This window comes from Tachypleus tridentatus, chromosome 8 (assembly GCF_004210375.1).
Source record: "Tachypleus tridentatus isolate NWPU-2018 chromosome 8, ASM421037v1, whole genome shotgun sequence".
Lineage (NCBI taxonomy): Eukaryota > Metazoa > Arthropoda > Merostomata > Xiphosura > Limulidae > Tachypleus > Tachypleus tridentatus.
Window position 1 is genome coordinate 91,166,884 of NC_134832.1, and position 25,006 is coordinate 91,191,889.

Below are 25,006 nucleotides of genomic sequence, written 5' to 3' on the forward strand. Positions count from 1 at the left end.
AAAAAGGGGAATATTTGCCCTAAAGGTTTCTCTGAAAGAGAATGTAGAAGAAGAAAATGAGGTACAACAGGTGTTGAAGATTGCTGATCAGTCTTCAAGACATGGTTGTTTACCTATTGACTGTTTTTTCACTATTTTGTTTAAATTTGTATTTGGAGGATCCATAGGAAAAAAAGAAAATTTTGGTGCCCAATGGTCCCACTCACCATGGAGCCCTATAAGGGGATGCACTACAGTGCCAAGCAAGGGCACTGCAGCAACAGCGGGGTTTCATAAGTACTATACCCAAACACAGATACAATGTCCACAACACCTGTTGAAAACTTCCAACACTGGTACTTGGTTGACCCTAGCTCAAGTAAACCAGCCAATTGACCTGATGTGGGCCACCCAAAGGCCATCCATCTACAGGAATTCAAGGCCAAAGTGGTGTGTTAAGGTTGGACCCCTCAACCACCATGATCCTCTCCTCTCCTTCACGGGTTGCCATGCACAGCAAACACATGGGTGGATGTTTAGATCCCAGAGGAGGTAACCTGAAAGAACAGAACCTTCACTGGGAGATCCCCTCACCATGTATAGGAATCCACACCAAGAGGGACAAGGAGGAAGGTGTAATGGTATGGGCAAGGAAATACACTACATGAGGTGCAAGTCCTTAAGGCTGAGGCAAGAAAACAGATAAAGGCCAAATATGTAGATAGTTTTGGTGACATTGAATTAATTATGCCTTATCATAGCTGTTGGAAGAGAGACTAGTACAGAGTAAGGGCAAAGAAATATTACTTCAGAAAAGGCCAGAGCAGAGGGAACCACGTCTGAGCAAGTTAATATGGAGCAATGCACAGAACCTGAAAAGTAGTCTGGATAAGGAAAAAGACAGGAGTCTGATTGGAGGATAGGCACGTAAATGAAGACTTCCCCAAACGTGACTGAATGCATTTACTTCCAGAGTCAAAGAGACAAAAAGGAAGGAATTTTGGGATTTTAGTGTGTGATAAACACATTTTTATGTAGTGTTCTCAGTTGAGAACACATTCACCACAATACCTCTGGAAGAAGGAACCACTTCACTGGGAAAACCTGGTTGGGTCGAGATAAGCAATTGACTATTAGATATTTCATGGTGGAAACACAGCACATCAAAATCACCATGTAGTGGTTGAGGGCCTAGTAAAGAAGATTCAGAGTCTAAAAACACAAAGATTTATATTTGGTTCTTCTTTGTTTGGTGATAATGCTGACAAAAGTAGAATGGTCTGAATGAACCATACCCGACCCTTTAGGAGTGTGAGTAAATAATACAGGGCTCGACAAACTGTAAAAAATTCCAGGGTTTTTAAATAAGGTGGCTACTCTCCATTTGGACCATTCATCAGAAATCTCTTGGGGATCAAGGAAAGCCCCTCAACCCACCAAGGAAGCATTTATAAACAGATGAGACTGACAAGGTGGAGAAATGGAAATCTCCTCCATGGCCAGTTCCCTCTAAAGCCATTAAGCAAAGTCAATCCAAATCTCAAATGGAAGAATATGATATGATCCAAGGAATCACAAGAGAAGTTCAATTGGTGAGAAGTGTCCACCGAAGGGAATGCATGGGGTCTCAACCCAAGTGAGAGCTTCCAATAAAGGCCAAATCCCTAAAAGAAAGAGAACCCCTTATGTGGTGAGAAAAGAAGGTAGGGTCATTGAGACTGACTGTTCCATATCCCTGAATGTAAGATTATTTTGGAACAACTATATTGCATATTGCACACTAATCACTGGGCTACAGTCAGCCCAAGAAAATAAAGTTCCATTATACTTGCTCTTCTGAGATAAATGGATTATGACATATTCTTTTGCATGAAATACTTCCTATCATACTTTACTGTATATGCATTTTGCAAATCTTTTTTTCACTCAACTAATGCTACCTGTAACCAAAAGGAATTCATGGTGTTGGTTTACTTCTTCCTACTGTTCTTCTTTAGCATGAATAACTTCCTGTTCCACACAAAATTGAGATTCTTTTTACCATGTTCATATACATTTCTACCATAAAGCTTTTTGAACTGTATACTCATTACTTGAAAGTATCTGACAAACATATGTAAACTTAATATTGCAAAAAAAACAACAACTGTTTTTTGACACTTTAAGTCTTTGTTTCAGTGCAGGAATATACAAGTCTTTGTGATTAGTGATGTATTCAAGAGAAAACTACATTTACTCAATTCTCATCTGGTTTTCAGGTGTTTATCTATTTTTCAGTTGCCACTGCCCAGCTTGGATCTCAACCATTAAAAGAAGTTAGTGTACCTTTCTTTTTAAAACCAACTACAGCATTCCTTTAACATCAACAGAAACTACTTCAAAGGGAATATGATAACTGATTTGGTACTGCTAGAGAATATTTAAACCTTGTCTAATCTTTTGTGTTCGTAACTTAACTGACATCATCATCATACAATAATAGAACTCTTACTTATATGTATGATACTGGAAATAAGTTTTTATTACATAAAGTGAACTCCCAACTTTGCGAAAGTTTTGTTCTGTGTGCATATAGATTTGCAATGGGATCACAATGTTCATGTTTCACCTCTGTTTCCCATCATGGAAAGAGACTGGGCAGCTGAGTTTGCTGTGTGTATTGGAGCAAAACGAAGGTGAAAAAGTTCATGCAGATTTGACATTTAGAGAGTTACAAAGCAATGAACAACCTGACGATGACTGAAGAAGGTCAAAATGTTGTTTGCTACTGTAATATAGTGTTTTCTCTACCCATACCAGCCTTTTTTACATTTTGCATTAGAAACAGTTCTGTATTGTCAATTTTTCAAGTGAAAAACTGTCATTTGTGGTCAGAAAGTGAGAAAAATTTGCAAAAATGTTTTCAAAGCAGTGTTATTTGTTCACAAACACATAGGATACAGATATGATGTCATTAATATGTCACACACAGATATAATACATTAGCACCAAGAGTAATTGGCTAGTATTTCTGAGAATAAAAACAAACACCCTTTGTCTATAAGGAAAACACAGCTTCCAAGATAATTTTACAGGTTGAATACAGATTTAATTAACAGTAATATGGTTCAATGTAAGAACTAGTATAAAAAACAGATACTCAATACTTTATATTTTAATTTGGGAATTTCTACATTTTTTTATTTAACATTAGAACAATACATGGAAGAGTGAAAACAAAAACTTTGCTGCTAAATAGGCAATTTCAATGCTATAACTTAGAAAATAGCAGTTCACACCTTGCTGTTCACAGAATAATATAGAAATAATTAATACTATTTCTAGAACAGCATGTTATAATAATGAGACGTATTGCATTTCTATAAAGCTCTGTTAACCCAGAAATTCATACTCTGTGATCACAGCCACCACACATCTTTACAATCAATGATGTCAATTCTAAAAGAGAACCTGTAAGTTCAAATGTAAGATGCTGGCACAGTTGTATTTTTAATGTAACTTAGAACACATATTCAATAAAAACATTTACATTTCTTCCTATTTTTATTGAAGTTCAGGGAAAGAGAAAAAAATCTAAATAATTCAGCTTATCATTGGTACTTCCATACAATAATTTATTCATGACAATTTGTCATATAATTCTATACCTCTTATTAGATCAATTCATACTGGCATGTCACTAACAATTATTTACTGAAGAAAGTTTTTAAAGTTTGATGTTCTACATTTTTTAACTGTGTCCTTAACGAAACAATGTTCAAATGCATACACCATGGAAAAATTTGATAAACATCAGCCACTAGTATAATTCTTTTCTAACCCATACTTTTAATTTCTAATTACAAACAAAAACATATAATTAATCTTAGTTAACACAGTAGTACAAGGCTGTAGTTTTAGCTTGTTTGTTTCCATTCATGTAATTTACAAACAGAATAATTTTTCTGGCATTACACATGAAGAGGGAGAGAAAAGCAGTTAAAGATTAACTTATATTTAACAAACAATACAATATCTTAAAATATGCATTGAATGTACCATTATTAAAATTGGCAAGTTATTGATCAACCAGTTGCTTAAATTGGGTAATTTGTTTTCTTTGTTACTACTGTCTAATCCTTTTATAGTGTATCTTTGGGATGATTTATGATGAATCCAAAGACCTATTCATATTTAATTTTTTAAAGGCTGCTTGGTTTTAGGCCTAAACAATTGGCAGTTTCACATAAAAAATAGAATAGTTATGAAAAAACAGTTCAGTAGATGACTAACATGTGACACAATAACCAGTTTTAATTATGGGTGGGTTAAAAACTAATTTTCTTATTCATAATAGGTCAAATTCAGTTATTCAAATTTAAGACCACTAAACAAATTCTAAAATACATAAATTATTAACTGATTAAATGGCAAAAATTTCAAAATTGTTTCACAAAACCAACTGAGTCTATTATGTTCACATACATGGCAGAAGATTTTAGTCTGAAACTGTTATGACTCAAATTGTTTGCAATACAAATAGTATCAATTTTGAAATTAATTATGCTAATTTATTAAAAGTTAATTATTTGTGTATATTTAAACATTTCTAATAATCTGATGATCCACAAATACTCAACAAATGATTTTCAAAGGTGACTTGCTAGGCAGATCCAAGTTTAGCATTATTTTTCAAAACCAGCCAAACACTATAAGATGTTTCTTGTACTACAGTGAAAAAAGTGCTGTTTAGCAGCAAGATACATAAGCATTAAACCAAGGCAATTTAGTTACTGTGAATTTTATGTATATCATAAATGGTTTAGTTTTCACAACACATTAAATCTTAATAAATATTCTATCAAATAAAATGTACTGAATTTATAACATTCAATGCTGTTAATCAATAATAATAAAAGCGACTAAAAATTCAAATTGTTCTCATTAATTCTAGCTTCAATTGAAATTACTGGTCATTTGTACTTAATTACAAATAACTTTTCTGCTTTTTTAAAAGTATTTATTCTGTATTGTTTAAAATAATTAGCATTAATAATGTACACACTATTAATAAAAATTATAACTGATACAATGTAAACTTTTTTTATAAATTTCATGATATCATATGGAATGCTGAGTCTAATGATAGCATACATGGGAATAACACTAACATCTTAGCATACAACACCATCTTAGCATACAACAATAACACAAAAATCAACAACAGCATCTTGAATACTGAACTTCTTAGCTTAAGTGTCTGACAACATCTTGAGTAAAAAAGTAATTACATTTAATGATAACATAATTCTAAAAAAAGTTAAAACTACAGCTTGCAAATTAAAATGTTGTAAAATTACAATGTAAAATGTTCCAAGTTGGCTATCTAAAACCTTCCTGTAATTCTCACTTGAGGAATTCCTGTTGAAGTTGCCTGTGGTGGTGGAGGTGGCTGCTGAAGATTGGTAACAATAGGTGGTGGATAAGCTCCAAAATTTGCTGGAGGAGCAGGTGGGGGCGGAGCTGCTCCTGAGGCAGGGGGTGGTGGGTGAGGCAGCAAGGCTTGGTGTGGATTAGATGGAGGTGGAGGGTATTGAGGAGGTACCACTGGAAGTGGAGGAACACTGTACTGTGCTGAAGTGGCATGTTGGGGATGGTTAGAATATTGATCAGTATATTGTGGAGGTGGGTTATGGGTTTGAAGTAAGGGCTGAGTCTGCACAGCAGGGTGTGTAGGAGGAGGAGGATGTGAAATTTTGTATGGTGCTTGGTTAGATGGGAGAGTGGGGTGAGGAAAATGTTGTGATGGTGGATGAGGTTGTGGTTCTGGAGGATGATAGTATTGATGTGTGGGTGGAGGCAAAGGGTTGTATGGGGCAAGGTGAGATGTGGAATTTGGGTAAGGTGTACGAGTTGGTGGAACAGACTGATATGTCTGTTGCTGACTATAGGGAATAGTCTCAGTTGAACTTCCACTACTAGGATACTGGTTAGTAGATCTGGGTCCTACTGTTTCAGTTCCTGATGATGGTTCAGGTTGTTGGCTCGGCACATTTCCGCTAATACCTGTGGTCACAATTGAAACAATAGGTTCTATTTTGGTAAGAGAAACATGGGATGTAGATGTTTTGACAGCAGCAGCTACTGATGTTGTAGGAGTTGGAGTTGCAACAGTAGTTGTGCTGACATCCTTGGCCTCAATCTTCTCAATTTTTGGGATTGGTTGGCCTACTGGTGGTTCCTTGGATTTAGATTGTCGGGGAGGAGTCAGGGAAGCTTGTGGTGATGGTGTTGACTGAAGAAAACAAAAACACATAATCTAATGAATAACCTGTTACACATAAAGTAGGAATTTACATATACCAGTAAAAAATATGTAAGTATGTCTCCTTTAAGTTGAATACAATCAAATTAAATTAGATTTAAATGCATTCCTTACAAAACAGTCTATTTTCAACCCCAAATGTCTTGTATATATCTTTAATTTGAAAACAACTTTATCCTTTATAGCTTTAAATTTGTAACAGTTTACATTTATTTTATTGTTCTTTGAACTTAACTATTATTCAGCCATTATATATGTAAATCACTTGGTAGATGTACAACTCACTTTGTGCTATAGAATTACCTCATGTGTGAGCTACTTGTAAGTGTACCTCTTGAAAATTTTATTTTTTTATCATTATTTATTTAACCTAATCTAACCTTAATTACCCTAATGTTCCCTATTCATACATTTTAATAACTTTTATTATAAATAATAAATAAATTACACATAAAAAACAAGAAATAAAGTAGTTAGCTGTGTCTTTGTTTGTTGTTGACTGTCAAGGACACATAACCCTACTTTTTTATGCTAATGAGAGTAATGCATAAATATCTTTTCTATTTAATTAAGTAATGCACCAAAAAACCCTGGAATAATAGCATTTTAAAAAACTAGGTTCCATACTATGACAATTGTTCTGGCTTTTTAACCATTTGACAATAACCATGAAAAATTCATTCAAGTTTCTTGATTCCTTGGAATCAAGCTTAAGCTGAAAGAAAAGTTAGCATTTCTCTGTCAAGAAACCATTTAACATAATGTCACTTGACACAGTTAAACCTTTGCTTTCTATTGGTAATAAATAAATAACATAGTATTGAATATCAGAGAGAACTACAGACAATTTCTGAAAGAGAAGATGAAAGGTGGGTATGGTAAAAAAAAGTCTGACCATTTATTTCATGGCCCTGTAACAAAATAAGATTGAAAGTTATAACAAAAATTACACTGTCTGAGCAAAACAATATTATATAGAGTAATTTATGTTAAATTTTATACTTTTTGGACAGATGTTAAATAAATTAGAAAAAAAGGAGATACCCAGAAAGAAAATGTCACAATTCTCACACTAGGGAAAATTCATGACTTTTTTAATACTCCTTATAAAATTAAGAACTTACAACTTATATATCATTAAACTATGAATTACTAACTACATTTTTATGATGTACATATTGTATACCATGCAAAAAAAATAGTTTAATTAAATTTTAAATATAACTCATTAAAACATTCTGATGTGCATAGAAAAAGATGCCCATGAAGAGAAGGTTAATGACTGAATAACCCTGCAAATTGCAGACAGTTTGAGTTTTCCAGATGTCTGCAAATATTTAATTTGGCTTGCATTTTTTCAGTTAGTTTTTGTTATGTTTGTTTTTGTACATTTATTAGGTAACACTGTTTGGAACAGATGAGGACAATTTTAACAAGTCAAAGGCTGATGTATGTTTATGCTCATTTCTATAGTAGTGTACATGTTGAAGCATCACCATGACTTAATATTTACATATCCCGGTTTTCAAGGAACACATATACCACAGTTTTGCCACTAGTTAAGATAAAACAGTAATAAAAACCATAAAGAATTCAGATTCTTTTTTCAATTCTAATTAACTAAAATTTTAGTCTTTCTTTGAATACTTGCTATGGAACACAAAGTGGGCTCTCCTGGTTAAATAAAATGTTTTGTATGGATTTTAAGAAGATGTTTCTACTAAACCTTGCACATATTGTTTGAAAGAAGTTTATTTTTAAGTTTTACATTAGTGATCATTAATATGTGTTCACTATTAATTACCATTATTATTACTATATAGTTTTTAACACAAATTGCAATTAGGAACGATTTTATATACACAAAACAGTAATTCTAATTATTAGCAGTTAAGCACCATGGGACAACAATAAGAAAAAGTGAAGGAGTTCCCCTTCCCCAGTGATCCACTTATGCTATGGATACCACCAAAAATTGAATATAACAGTCCTTTCTGAACTAAAATATTTTTCAGTACACTCAGATCAAAAATTTCCAATTTCCAATATGGAGATATCTCTTGCACTTCATGATATTGAAAATCTGTAGGAAGAGGACTATCTAGAAAGAAGCTTGCAACAAGTCATACAATGAAGTATAATATAAATTTTTCTCTATTTTGACTTATGAGAAAAAAATATTAACTTACAGGATGAGATCGTTTAGCAGATTTTGGTGGTGGTGTAGCAGGAGGCGAGTCTTGTGGTGTTGTTGAGACAGGAGTAGAGTACAAATCCAAAACTTGGTGGCAAATATCTAAATTAAATGTCAGAATTTTAAATGCATATACTCACTTATTTCAAATAACAGTATTTCCCTTTGGCTAAATTAATACATTTATCAGTTAAACTGAGAGCATTAGAACTATTCACAATATTGTTAATTTCATTAAATAAAAACAACAACTCAGATCATCATTTCTACTCAACTTATGTTACTGAAATATTTAACACAAAGTGATTACAGACTGTACCACAAGAAAGTGGTTATTGTTCAATACATTCTGCTCAGAAAATTACAAATTGATCTTGATAATGTGACAGACCACATAAAAGTGGTAACATGATGTGGTATGAATTCCACAAGATGATATTACAGGGTCTGTACCCTTCTGACAAAGGCCTGAAATGGCCAGGTGGTTAAGGCACTCAACTCGTAATTTGAGGGTTGTGGGTTCGAATCCCTGCCACACCAAACATGCTCACCCTTTCAACTGTGGGGGCATTATAATGTTACAGTCAATTCCACTTTCCATTGGTAAAAAAGTAGCCCAAGAGTTAGCAGTGGGTGATGATGACTAGCTGTTTTACATTGCTAAATTAGGGATAGCTAGCTCAGATAGTTCTCGTGTAGCTTTGTGCAACATTCAAAAGCAAAAAACAAACCCTCAGACAAAACTAAATTCCATACTTTTTCCATGATCAAAAGCATAAATTCCAGTACTAACACATTTATTTGTGAACTTGTCACTGTTACTATACAATATCAAAAGTATAAAAAATTTACAAATTAATCACAGCTCACTAATAAACTCCATCATATACATTTTACATCATTCAGATACACATTCTTTGTATCATGGTATCGTTAAACATTTAAAAACCAGTACATGTTAACATATAGCTTGTGTTAAAATCTGAAAAAGAAAAATGGCCTATAAATTAAGATGAATCATTTACAGTCCACTTTTTGTCATCACTACTTCTTCCAACATCAGTATTTGGAACTCTTAAGGCTGTAATAAAGCAAAACAACTTTTATATACATTTTTTTTTTTATCAAAAAAAGGTAACAACAGTTTGCAAATACACTCAGAATAACAAAAACATTGAAAGTTACTGTTGTCAGTTGCTGAAATAAAGAAAAACTCTGAGCCGAGACTCTCTATTTTTATGGATCAAATTAAATAAATAAAAAATTAGGGTTGATTTCCAAATATTTCAGCATAAATTTAAAAGTTTTAAGGAAATTTATTCAAAGTTTAGGGCATATTTACAAATAATTACATAGGAAACTTGCATCTAAAAAAATTGAAAATAACTTTTTAACTTGCAACATGACTTATTTTACATTTTTAGATGTAAGTTTCCTTTGTAATTATACCCTAAACTTTGAGTGAGTTTCCTTAACATTTTAAAATTTATCCTGAAATATTTGGAAATCAACCCTAATTTTTTACTAGTTCATACTACTTCCACAAATACATGAAATGAACAGTTTAGTTATGAGTCAAGATTATTAAACTAAAAATTGCTAAGCATTGTATACCAACAACACATTTTAAAATCATGATAATGTAAGATTTTCAAGAAGCACCAGCATGTTTACAGCTTCCACTTCTCTCTTTTCAGAGATTTCATATTTCTTCAGTTATTAGTAATATTAAATAAGAAAGATGTGCATGAATAACATATTTCTTATTACAAAATGTCTTATATTCTTTCATTCAACAAATAACAAAATATTATAAACATAAGAACTTATACCGTAATTAAATTATTATTTATGATAGTTATGAATATAATTTTTCATTAAAATTCATATATTATCAATTATAAACCAAAAAAATTCCTAAGTTTAGTTTATATCTAAATATAAATACATTTTTTTTAATAACAACATTAGTGGAAAGAAAATTTCATCCCTTTCTACAAAAACACCCACCTTAAAATATGTGATCAAGTAAGTAGTACAAACATTAAACTAAATGTAATTTGTTGAAGGTAATGACTGGGGTTATCTTATCATTTTTCTGGTTTGAGAATCAAGATTAGCCCTTTCTTTCCTACTTTTTTCAGTTTGATATCTTATTTCATTCATTTTTTTTCAGATATTTCAGTGTACTTAGAATATGCCTGTCTTATGTAAATTCTTATCTTTTTAAGCCTTATAGAAGTCTCATAACTCTTCTGCTAACTTAGTTCTCAATTCTCTTTCTTCTGCCACTGAGTTTTATTTACGACCGAGTTTTTTTTATTCTTCAAATTGTATGCTATCTTCTTCATGATCTATTTTAACATTTTATTTTCTTTACTTGATTTTTCTTTTACATTTTTAATTATTATTTTTTGTTTATCTTCAATTTTTTTCTTCTTGTGAACACTGTAAGCATATTTACTTGCTTCTAAATATCTTTGTTTCAGACATTTTTAGAACTTTCCCACCACCAACTTTAACTATAGTTTTCTTTGTTAAGAGCTCATTGACAGAAGTCTCCTTTCATGTCACAACTCTCTTGGTTTCAGATAAGCTCCTTTCAACCTCTGCATTCCCTTGTGCAAGACAAAAGCTTGATATGGCCAGTTTGGTCATAATGTTGAATTTGTAACTTCCATTAGACAATTTACATTACACAACACTCTGCTAACAATGATTAACTCAAATGTTTTTGCTTTTCTTACCTTTCTTCCAAAATTTAGAAACATTTTCTAGCCAATACGTCTTGTAGCTACCTGTCAACAATGCAATATCAGTGCAATGTTTCTGAACTTTTTGGCTTCATTCTTTTTTTTATCAACATCATTGGATAAATACATATCTCTGAGCATGCCACTGTTTAAAGGAAGTCATTTCTGGATATTTCATCACAGTTTGCAAGCATTTTTTTCATGTTCTTGATAGAGCTTTCACACATGAGGTTTCTTCTGTAGTATTAATCTGGTTGACTTATCAATTTGTATGCTTTTTAACTGATTATCTTAATAATAGCATCAATATGTAAAGTTTCCTTTCATTCTGTGATAACACTGCTGTTTAAAAATAGATGTTTCTGAAGGTATAACATGGACTAACAGACCTTTTAACTGAAAGAACTTCAGAAATCAATCATATATACTTTTTAGACTTAGAAAAAAGTGACTATCTTTCAATATTGATCGAGTTGTCACATCCACAGATATGAAAGTACCTTTCATCTTTTTCAGTAGTTTGTTTCAGTTCTCTTTGGTAGACCTATTAAGAAATACTGTTATACTGGTTCTAGTTCTTAATAATGCATTGTGGTGGTAGAAAAGCATCAACCACCTACATTGCACCTCTAACAAAACAGTTCATCAAATCTAAGTTCATTTTGTAAATCCTGAAAATACAGAATAAGACAACTGCAAGTTCCTCAGCCATTGAATCATACATTTTCAAACCTATCTGAAAGGAATTGTGAACAGTATACGAGATGTACAGAATGAATTAGGCATTAAACCTAGTAAGCATGAAAATTTTACTCCTTCATTTACTGTGCTTCAAATTGTCTTACAAACATTACGACCATCCCAAATTAAGTAATTTACCAAATTGGATCTGGAATTTAGTTTATTGATGTGTGTCAATGATGAGACGGGCATTAGCAACATTTGTCTCCAGTGCATGCTCAAACACGAGTACTTTCAAGAACTTTCTCACCTGACCAATAAGAAACAAGATTACACTGTTTAGGGAATTGAAAGACTGGTTTCATCATAACATAGAAATCTTGTCATATAACATCTTTCTATAGTATTGTTCTAACCATTCTTATTTTGACTCATTGTGAAAACATCAGTAATAACATTACAAGGAAACATCTTTTAAAAAGATGTGTATGCCATTAAATGATGAATAGGAGTAATCGCTAAGTGCAACTTTCATTCACATTCCCGATGTGATATTGTCATTACGAGATGCTTTCCAATCAGAGAGGTAAGCATTGGTGAATAGGTGAAAGTAATGGAACACCAGTGGTAATACTGGTTTAATTCAGCCACCATTACATATTCTCGAATAAGTGAACCACTGAGGTCAAAAGTTTACATCTATGGTTCCACTGATTGCACAAGGACCAATGGAGAAAACACATATGTGGGACCCAAAAGGATAAACAGTTCCAGGAATCCATGTTCCCTAAAATTGAAAAACTTCTCATACAGTATAAATAACTAGTAACTAGTAGTTTCATAGCTTGCAGGCAGATGAAGGAGTCTTAGCACAATTAAGAAAGGAGTTGAAAAATACTCTAAGGTGAATCAGGCATTGAGTGGAAATGTAAAAAATAATGAAAGAGTTGACAAACACTGTCTCCTCAATACAATATGAGAAGATGATATCTGATGAAAGTGGAAAGAAAATGGGATAAGGGCTGAGAGGAAAGCAGGAAAAGTTTGTGGTTAAAAGGTAGAGTAAGCCTTATATGGATGGAAAAATATGTTGACAAGTGCTCAAACCTCAACAGATGGGTACCTACAGGCCATGACTTAACTTAGTAATCAACAACAAGCTAGACAGTGTGATATCAGGTAGAAAAGGAAAGTTGGGAAAAATGAATGAAAGAGAGGAAACTGGGACTAAGTAAAGGTACAGTGGTGGAAGGTTGAGTTTGGGAGTGTGGAAAACAAGGACAATAGTGAGTACTGATGATGGGCAGCTTCAGTCTGTGATCCAGTCAAATCAGGATCACCAGAAAAATCTTCAGGGCAGGGTAAGGGGTCTAGACAAATATCTCATATATATATATATATATATGAGAATAAAGAATATAAACCTACGAAAGGGGAGTGTCTCTCCACTCAACAATTCCCAGCAACAAAGAGACTGGTAAGGAGAAAAATGGTAGAAGTGGAATGGGCTATAGTGGATGAATGAGAACAATGTGCAAAAATTTTCTGGGGCATGGTATAGTGCTTCAGAATTTAGATGTAGAGAAAATGACAAAGTATGATAATAAGGATCAGGCAAAGACAGAAATGGGCACTGGAAGGTGAAATCAAAGCCAAATAGTTCTCCTCATCCCCAAAAATATGCAAGAGAGATTACAAATTTGGAAATCGAAAAAGGGAATTAAGAATGACTATAATCGAGAATAAAAGAATCAGATAGATGAGAAGGATGAGGCCTGAAGTTGTAGGAAAGTAGTTATTTAATTAATGATAGGTAGAACGAAAATTAATTAGGTTTAGAAGTAGGAAACGAGAAGAACTACATGACATAGCAGAAAGAGAAAGAATGGTATATACCTGTCATAATATTGTGAGAAGGTTTGAGGGTTTTCTTCAACAAAGAAAGAATTTCCCATAGTATAATCAGGAGTAGGAAACAGTTGAATTTACTCTCTTCATTGTACCTTCAAAACAAGGTTAAGAAATGCCTAAACAAGGGACTAGAGCTGAATGTTCTGGGTGCGTAAGAAAACCTACCACCATCTGCAAAATGGTCATCACATTATTCTCAATCAATCTGCCTCCAGTCATAACTAATATATAATCTGTGAGAGAAAATTATTTACTTATATAAGTAATAGACATCAGATGAAGTAGTGAGAACATAGTCTGAAGAAAAAAGAACAAAATTAATTTCTTTAACTCTGTCATTATCATAATGGGTCATGAATCAAAGGCCATGTCCTCGCTTCTGTTGACTTACATTCAAAATTTTACTGAAGTAATATTTTATGAATTTATTTCATTAAGCCTGGTATCAAATTCTAGTATTATACTTTAGTTAATTTTTTAATTGAAAAGTAGATATTAAACAAATACATCTAAATATCTATTTGTGTAAGTCACATATGTTGAGAGCAGCACTGGTTCAAATTAAATGTTTGTGATGTCAAAATATCAAGTCTATTGTTTTGTACTAATCAGGAACTCAAACCACCAATACTGACAAGCTAGAATATAAAATAAGAGCCTCATATCTTTTTATTTTGTTGAAATATGGCTTATGCACTGAATCAAACACAGTGGCCTTTCCACCTCTTTCCATTTTTAGAAATCAGCCCTTCTGTGCTCTTGGTTGTTTATTTACATCATACATTGAAGTGGTTTTCTCAGCCATTTTAACATGTTAAAAAAGCATGTCCTTTCAAATCAAGATTTCAAGGAATTAGGCTATGTCTTTAGTCTGCTAGAAGTTTCATATTTTTTTCAGATCTAAGTACAGCTTAGTAACTAAGTTTGATAAGTTATAGTGAAATTCTATGGCATTGATACAGTAATTTATGATTTTTTGGTTATTCAACTGCATATATGAAACCTAAAAGAAAATATTTTGTTTCATATTCCGCATGTACGAAATTTTTAAAAGGCCTAGCAACCTATGTCAAGTAGTAACTAAGTACAAAGTTCAGAGCAAGAAAAGTTAATTCTTTGCTTTACTTCTTTATTATTGTTCTATACTGTAATAAAAACAAGTTTATTAACTTATTTCTAAACAGTAATAATTTATATACATATATAACATGTACTATTTGAAATGTGACTATATTATAAATACTCATCTACTCAAGCAAAGCCCAGACAGGGTCATTTTTACACAAACATACTTCTGTCTCATCAGTACAAGTTCAGTAATGCTAGCCAGGCACGAATAAAAGGCCAATATAATAAAAATAATAATTATATAACATTATGAGACTTAAGCTATTTAACATGATGTGTTCAGGGCCAAGGAAAAGAATGAAGAACCATAGTAATCTTCAAGCAGATCCACTGTGACCAACAAAATGCATGGAGTAATAAGAGTGAGAGATAAAGACATCTCTAATACATGTGTGAAGACTTATGTTGATTGGTTCAGCTCTAAATCCAAAACCCAACCACTGGGAACTGACATACATGTGGGGGTAAGATGAGAGATCCAAATCAAAGGGGTGAAAACTGCAATTTGATGGCTCATTCCAATGGTACATAGTGGAGGATGTCTCACCATCTATACCAGCAGAGTAGAATGAATTCCAGGAAGAGAATGGATGGTCCCGATGAGAAAGTGGCTAAAAATACACACCTCAATGAGTCTTAAAATTTGAGGTATGTTACAAGAAAAACCTATCCAACTGGAAAATCCAATTACCTGAGCTGACTGTTGAAGGAGTAGATGAGTATGCTAAGACTACTAAAGTTTGGAAGGAGCTAATCAAAGCTAGATATCCAATGAATGGTGCAGGTAAAATCCCCCAAAATGCAGCCAACCCCACAAAAAATGTATGGAATGAAACAAGTTCAAAGATACCCAATCACATAGTGAAAAATAACCAAAGAACATCTACTGTGGGCATTCTCAGTTGTGCAGGAACAGCCTACCCAAATGTGATCAAAGATACCACATTAAAACAAGAGGTTATTTGAGGTGGGACTGATCAAACCAGAACCCCAATCAGCATCAGGAATCCATGATGAATGATGAAAAAACTCTTGGTAAGATAGGCAAAGGACAGGAAGATGCCAAACACGTAAAAGGAATAAAGATGATAATATCTTGGAATAAAACAAAAGAACTAAAAAAACTGAATGTAGCATCACAGGTAGCACAAAATGTACGGAAGTACATTATATGTACTTCCCAATATGGAAGGAAGAAAGATATCCCATGAAAAATCCCTAAATAAAAGTGGAAAACTAAAGAAAGAAAATTTAAGATAAATGTTAACTGTAGGAAAGCTTATAGTGTAAAACAAAGCTAAAACACTAGATAGGGGATAAACAGACATGATTAGCACAAAAGTGGATGACATAGAATCAGGAAGAAAATCTGCCTGGTAGTAAGCTGAAACAAAAAGAATTAATGCCTGTAAAGAGCGAGGCTGCGAGTACCCACTCTCAAAAGAGAGACAAAATAATCATCATTAAATAATGTCATGAGAAAGGGAATATATTGTGAAATATGTCTAAGGAGGGGGGGAAGAAGCAAAATCTAGGCCATCTGAAAATAGATTCAACCATTACAAGAAGAATGGGAGATATTAGGAGTAGGTATGAAATCAATGGTAAGAAGTATAAACTATAAAGGAAAATGAAAATAAAATAAGTGATGTAGTGGAAGTGTTAAGAAACTGTGTAATGAAATAAACATATGGATGTGATGTTATCATTAAAGAAATGATATTAACCTGATTATCAATTAACCTATGATTAGAACCATGGGTAAACCAATAACAGACACTTGTTAAGTATAAGCAAACAGCAAAGAACAAGGGACAGTGCTAAGCACTAAATTAAAAATATTAGCCTAATAATACATGTGCATGATATTGGGAAAAGTTTGTATGTACCCTGCCTCAAGGGTTCCACACAAACCAAGTGAATAGGAAGGAGGATAAATAATAATGAAAATGAAACAGACGTGACTGTAAAACATTAAATAAATGTGTAGTAACAATAACATATGTAAAGGTTTGATCTATGGAAGGAAAACAATACAGTTAAACTAATTATTGACATACCAGTAAGATGAGTTATAGGTTATCCTAAAATAACAAAAATTAGGGTAAGCTTAAGCAAATGATACAGGAGAAGAAATAACTAAAATAATTCCTAACCTGAACTTGACTATGAGTATTGACCAACCTAATGAAACTAATGTAATGGAACCCAAATAACAACAAATAATAATGTTAACAATAAAATTATTAAAAATTCATAAGAGTAAATTATCTTATCTTTCCCAAATGTGTGTCACCCAAATTAGAGATGAGGACCAACAAAGGTTAGTTCACTGGACAATTAATCTCCAAACAAGGCAAAGTTGATGGATTCCTCATGGAGTGCTGCCACATGAAGCCTGTGTAAATGTATTGATAGAATATATAACCTCTGTAGAATTCATAATTCAAATGAATAACCAACCAGTGTGCCACACTCTTACTGGTGAAGAGTTATCACATGATGATTTGCTTGTGAGATGTATTTGAATCAATCAATTCAAAGATGGGTTGGAACTTCAAAGTTTGTGGCAGGTTAAAAAATGTTTTGCACATATAACACAGCATTGAAAGAGAATAGTTGCTTATGTGAGAGGAGCTAATTGAGAGTGTGCACCTAGTCAGCTACAATCTATAAGTACTTTTTTTGCAGATTAAACTTCTAAATTAAATGAGTTTAATGTTTTCCATATTATTTTCCACTTTCAGCCATCTACATATTTGGCAGAATGCTTCATCAGGATTCCACTATAACAGAATTTTTCCATTTTAAACAAAATAACTTTGTTTGTAATGGAGCCCAAAACTACACAATGAACTATCTGTGCTCTGCCAAACACAAGTATCAAAACCTGGACTCTCGTGCTGTAAGTTTACAGACATACCATTACGCCAATGAGAGGCCTGAACAGAGTAAAATGTGATTTTTGGACCATGTGATTCTCTTCTATTCATCCAGAGTCAATCCTCATATTCACAATATAATTTTCTCGGGCACCATTATTCATTTCAACGTGTTTAGAGACAATCTCCACTAAATGGGCAGCTATTTTCATGCTTGTTGTGAAGAAGCTCAAGTCTTTCTTCTTGCTCATTGTTTAGAGTGAATGAAGTCCACACATCCAGAACATGTTCATATATATCTACTCCATCATGCAGAACAGTAGGTAACCCAGTTTCTTTTATATATGGGAGGGGGTGGGAAGAGTTAATAACTGCAATAATGGGAATTTATAATTTTATGTAAGTAACTCAGCTTGCATTAGTTGGGCACTTACATTTATACATTCTCTCCTCTTTTGTAAACCAAGTAATATACCACTGAACTAATTGAACTTGATAAGAAATTGTACTGAAATATTAATAAAGTTAACAGCATGTGTTGGAAGATTTAAAACAACTTTGGCTGCTTAACATATTAAAACATTTCACCAGTGACAGGCAACCTGCTTATGAATTTAAGTAAAGAAAAAAATAACATTGTACTGGCTGTAGGCTTTATGACACTGTGGTCTGAATTACATTTATAATTCATATTTACATCTATGTCTTTTGCAGCATCGAGACCTACAATAAATGTACTTCTAATAGGTTAAAACAGAATTTTATTTTATAATAAATACTAGTGAAAATTTAAATGACAACTTACCTTCTAACAAATCTACTGTCATTCCTTCTACAAAAACATCCCACCATCGTTGATGTTTCGATGTTCTTCCGGACCAGTCACATATTTCAAATTTAGAGAGCTTTCCAGCCAAATACATCAAAGCAATGGCTGTTATTTCTGGTTCCCATTGTAAGCATAAAGTTGTACATAAACTGTACAAAACATAGAAAATGTTTCTGAAATGTAATTTTCAAATAGCAACTGGTGTGGTTGCACTTACACAAAAACAAACTTGATTATCACAAACCTTTAAGAAATAACAGTGTTTAGGACAGGGGAAAATACTTTTGTTTCCAGTTATCCGATCTACCTTCAGTTAATAAATTTTTCAATTCATACACAACCCAAGTTTTTGAATAAAATAAGAAAATATTTTTTTTAAACCATGCTATTACTTTCACAATTCAGAAATGTTAATATTTTTACGAGTTTATGAATGAAGTTTACAGACCAGTCTATTTATGACATAAAAGAGTCTGAAATAGAATGATACTGCAGGCAAATGTCTTATGTTTATTTTAAACACAACAGAATTAGTAGAAAGAGTGAAAACTTGTTGCTATTTGGAAGAAGAATATTTAGGAGATCTAGTTTCAAAAATCAGAATGGTATTTTAGAAAAGAATTTACAAAATGAACTTTGAAATATAGACAATAATACATGCAGCATCAGTTTATATTGTGGGCCATCAGGCAATATAGTCATGAAAATGAATACCTTTCCCCGGTTTTTTACATTTCCTTGAAACTTATGAAATTTTGTTTCAGGTTTACAAGGGTTTTAAAAAACATCTGTGAATTTCAACAAAACCTACTGGCTCAATGAAATGTCTTTAAGCTTTAAAATTTCATACAAAAATGTATTAAAAAGGATGAAAATTGTTAGTGATGCTGGAAAGGTAGGAAAAAAACTAACTTGTAATTACAGTGACTTGCATCTCTATTTTGTTCCCAAATTTGTGTATTTTTATTGACTGTCATGCTACTGTATTTTGTGTATGTGAAAGGGTATTTATTTCAAAAAAATTGTTTACGTATTTGGTTTAGTTTGTACATTTATTAAAAGGCTGGGAAACTTCAGTAGGATTATTATATGAACTATTAGGCCTAAAGCTATGTTCTATAAGATTCAGAAAAATATAGTTTTCAGAGTATTATCAATAAACATTATTAAACTTGTTTAAAGCTATTTTAATCAGAAACAGAATAATAATGAAATTCATAAACAATGTTGTTGTTTTGAATTAAGTATGAAGCTACACAATGGGCTATCAGTTTTGCTCACCACGGGTGTTGAAACCTGATTTTCAGAGTTATAAGTCCGCATTCTGAGCCACTGGAGAGCCATAAAATTAACCTATTATTATTTCAAGTTAATTAATTATATTACTTAAAATATTAAAGAAGCATTCTGAAGCTGAGGTATAAAAATATTACTCATAATATGAAAAACAAATATCTACCAACCTAATTCTAAAGTGTTAAATTATATTCATTATAACTCTGAATTTGCTAAAAGTATCTTAACAAAATATAGCAAATTGTTAGTCATCAGTATAAGTACTTTGTATGAAGAAGTAATCAAAACTTTGTAATAAAGTATTTCTACTAAAGATTAGTCTGTGAATTTACATCTTTGTGAGTCAGTAAAAGTAGAAGGTGTTTTCATGTTAAGAATAAAACTTATTTTTCATCTAACAGTTTTATATTTCATATGCATAACCTCAAGAACCTGCTAAATGAATACTACCTTTTGCAATTAAAATATTAAACTGGGTCCCAGCTGGAAGGGGTCAACTGCATTTTGGTGGAATATCTTCCAGTCCATACACAAGCAGCAGGAAGAGGGTTTACACCATATACACCGTCAGAACACTACCACCCCTACAGTGAAATTAGGGGGTTTGAGCATACTCAGGAGGATGTGTTCACGGTCCACCATTATAGTGCTTAGGAGGTGGTAAGTGACAAGGACTCCTATAATACATTCAAAGGAGGGGGTAGTCCAGAAAAAGGTAACATTAGAGAAAGTGCAATTACTGACCATCAACCCATTTTTAAAAGCAGGCTAGTCCTAATTTATTCAACCAGGATTGGAGGGATAGGCAGTTATCCCCATACTGCTTTACTTGTAATATTCCATGAGTTTGTCTCTTGGATGGATACAGTTATGACATATAACACAGTAGGGATCAACCTAAAAGTAGTCTTGTGGAACATTCCATTTCATAAATAATTGTTATAGACCATAAAGGTTGTATAGTGCAGATTTATGGATTACCATAGCTGGAAGGCACCACACATCACAGAGTGACCCTGGAATGAAAGTAAAGAAATATAAAAATTTATCTGCTAACAGCTAAACTGAGATGTAGAATACGGAAAGAAACAGTATTTGGTATCAAAAAGAAAAGATTGCCAAATCATGAAGGTGTTCAATGTGATCCACATGCCAGCCTATATGATTTCCTCCAATGGATAATGAAAATGGGCAGCCAGGAAAAGAATAAGGTGCTGAATATGATGAGAGGACATAGAAAAAAGTTGAGAATTAGAAGATAAGGAAGAGCAAGCCAATCTAATAAGCTGGCAAATCCAACCCATAAGGGTGGTTGGGGAAATATAAGGGTAAGAGAAAATATTCCTACAGAATATTCCAAAGGCTGCCCCAAATACACTCAGATACGAAACAAATTTATTTTCAAAACCACGAACAATAACAATCAAACCCACGACACCCTTATCACCAAACAACCATTACTACAAACTCCAACAGACACACAAATAAAAAACTCTCAACCAACACGTACTTATGCAGACGTCACACGCTAAAAAACAACACAAGCATTCAACCCCACAGAATTCACCACAAATTTATTAGCAATGCTAATAGAATTGAGTGATCTCCCCACATTTGAATCAAGGCAGGAGTCACTCAAGGCTGTGTGTAGCCTTGCAAGTTATTACTTTCACCTTCCCCACCTCAAACCACACCATCTTTCACTCAAAATTCATGCAAGGGAAATAAAACAACACAATGATACAACACATTAAAATTTTACACATCAACTGCCAAGGAAATCTCAAAGACAAAAGGATAGAAATATACAACATAAACAAACATATAAATGCCAACATGATCATCGTATCAGAAACACTTTGCACAGAGAAACAAAACACCACAATCCCCGGATTCATCACACACAGCATACCTCACTCAGAAAACAACAGAGGTATAATAGCCTACTTTAGTACAGAAATATCGCATTTAATCTCAATAGAAGATTCCTTTAGATCTAACACCAATGAAACCATTTTTTGTAATATACACTTTAACAACCGGCTAACTGTTCCGATTCTAGCCATATATTGCTCACCAACTAAAGATATCGACATTAACTTCCTTCAAAAATGTGTTAATCGCAAACCCAAACCAATTATCATTGGGGATTTTAATTCTCCACATACAGAACTAAGGGGAAACAGAAACACATGCAGAGGATTGTGCATAAAAAATTTTCTTTTTAGTAATACAATGCACCTAATTAATTACAATACACCTACACACTTTTCAGCTGCCAACGGCTCATACGATGTACTCGATTTCATCATCGTACCCAAGGACATGGTAAACAGAATCTCTAACTTTAAAGTACATGATGAAATCACTAGTGACCACTTCCCCATGTCATGTATGATTCACCCGCGCCACCCTGCCGTGGCACGTGACTCCCTCCGCATACACCTACACCAAAACAGACTGGCTCACTTTTAATGCTACACTGGATTCATACCTACCCCACCCAATTGAACATGCTAACAACAAAACAGAACTAGACAATTATGTAAATCATGTTACAGAAGCCATAAGAAACACAATTCCTAAAACAAGAAGAAAGCAATAACTTATTCAATGGACTCTAACACCAGAAATTCACGCACTAATAATAAAACGCAGACAATTAAGATGAACACACTATGTTACACGTGATCCACACATTAAAACAGAAATAAATAGAACAAATACAAAAATTAAACAAGAAATTAAAAAAGCAAAAGAAACTAATTGGCAAAACTTCTGTAAAAACTTAGAAAAAACCAAGAACAATCCAAAAGAATTTTGGAAAAAATTCAAGAGTATTGCTTCAGACAAAAACACAAATCACATGCTACAACATATCACACACAACAATAAAATCGCAAGGACGAACGTAGAGAAAGCCGACCTAAACTCAGAAGACTTTGACACACAACACCAACATCATGTCAACAAGTTCATAAATACAAACCAAGCTTCATTCTCACCACGATTCCCTGGCGAGACACTAGAAGCATACTCAAGTTCAATCAATAGAAAAATAACCATAACCGAACTAAAAAATTAATATCAAGAACTTGAAGAATACTTCCCCCGGACATGACCAAATACCAAACATTATTCTGAAAAATAGCTCTACTCTCCTGTTACAACACCTCACAAACATCATGAACATTTCACTAGCGACTGGATATTACCCTGACACTTGGAAAAAAGCCATCATAACCACGATCCCAAAGAAACAAACCAACAGAACTAATCCAGATAATTTCCGCCCCATCAGTCTGCTAAGCTGCCTTAGCAAACTGATGGAGAGAATTATCTCCAACCGTCTCCTCCATTTTTGCGAATCGAATAACATCCTACCAGAATCCCAAAATGCCTCCAGGTAAAATAGGCAAACAACAGATCACCTCACACGACTCACTGAATCAATCTATAAAGCTTTCAACAACAATCAGGTAACCATCGGGGTATTCCTAGATTTCAAAAAAGCATTCGACAGCGTATCGCACAATGCTATCAAATACAAACTAAAACACCTGCAAATAAATCCCACGATAGTTAAATGGATTTCAAATTTCTTAACAGATAGAACAGCACAAGTAAAAGTCAATAAAACTATATCCAAATCATTTAATATAACCGCAGGAGTGCCCCAAGGATCAGCCCTCTCTCCACCTCTATACATAATTTTCGTCAGTGACATACCTTTCCCAAATCTAACATACACGCCATAATTCACAATACGCAGACGACATCGCTATCTGGAGCACCTCCAGAAACCCAGTGATGGCCACGTCTCGCGTACAAGAATCACTAAACAACGTCTCAACATGGAGCAACAAGTGGAGAGTTGTATTAAATCCAACCAAAACACAAGCAATTACCTTCTACAGGAAATTAAAAAAGCAAAGAAAAAATCTAGAAAAAATAAAATTATCTCTCGGAAATACAACCATTAACATGAGCAAAAACATCACATTCCTTGGCATCACTTTCAACACAAAACTAACATGGAAAAAACATGTAAACAATATACACTCATCAATTAGAAAAAGGATTTCACACCTAATGACTCTAACCAGTAGACAATCGAAATGTTCACCAAACACCATTATCCAAACATACAAAGCTTACATCCGTCCACTAATAGAGTACGGATGTCAAGTAACATACAATATGTCAAATAACACACTCCAGAAAATTCAAGTTCAACAGAACAGAATACTAAGATCTGCATTCAGTCTACCATCATTCACGCCAGTAAATTATATACATCAAATTAGCAATTTACCAACACTAAGAGATAGACTAACGGAAATATCACACAAATATTATCTAAAAGCAGAAAATAGAAACAAACTAACGGCATCACTATACAAATTAACTAGTGCACCAACAAAATACATTTCACCTTACAACATATTTCAAGAATCACAAATTACACAACAAAGTATCTAAAGAAATAAATTCATGTCAATAATATGTATTCCTTTTTTTCAGATATCAGGCACACGATAGGCAAAACTTTCGGCGCCTGTCCTGTGAAAGTGGGTTTTCTCGGGGCACTTCCGTTTCCCCCACAGCAAAAACTTAGGCATTGGATGTTTAGATCCCATCCCAGGCAACTTTATTGCCAGACCCTGAGTCGGGTCGTTTGATTTGAATTGAATTTATGTTCATATTTGCTTGACTTCTTCCTTTTGTGAAGGGACCTGGCCATTCTCTCAGTTGCTGCCTTTGCCTCCATCCAAGATAACATTTAGAGTGACACCCAATCAACAGCAACCAAAGGCAAAAAGGAGCAAGAAATAGAGCTACAGGGACAAATAGTATAGGGCACAGGTAGCAAAAGCTTCAAGAGGAAGTTGGGGAGGGGTTTGGAGAACAAAATGGAGGTTTCAATCTGGAAGGAGCAGAGTATAAAAAAGAAAAAGGAAACAAAACAAATGAAACAAAAGGGAGAAGAGCACACTCAATAGGAATAGGAGAAACAGAAGGTAATGGATAAGACTGCCCTATAACTAG

The 25,006-nt window shown here is 33.4% G+C and overlaps 1 protein-coding gene across 4 annotated transcripts in view; it reads right to left on the reverse strand.

Annotated features, from left to right (window-relative positions):
• Positions 1–3,131: 3,131 nt before the first annotated feature.
• Positions 3,132–25,006, reverse strand: part of LOC143222928 (uncharacterized) — a 50,765-nt gene continuing 28,890 nt past the window's right edge. For all 4 annotated transcript variants that reach the window (XM_076450149.1, XM_076450147.1, XM_076450146.1 and 1 more), the window contains 3 exons: positions 18,638–18,810; positions 8,473–8,579; positions 3,132–6,253 (listed from right to left, as the gene is read on the reverse strand). In XM_076450149.1, coding sequence (XP_076306264.1) covers positions 5,345–6,253; positions 8,473–8,579; positions 18,638–18,810 — 1,189 coding nt within the window. In that variant the 3' untranslated portion in view covers positions 3,132–5,344. The remainder of the gene's footprint in view (positions 6,254–8,472; positions 8,580–18,637; positions 18,811–25,006) is intronic.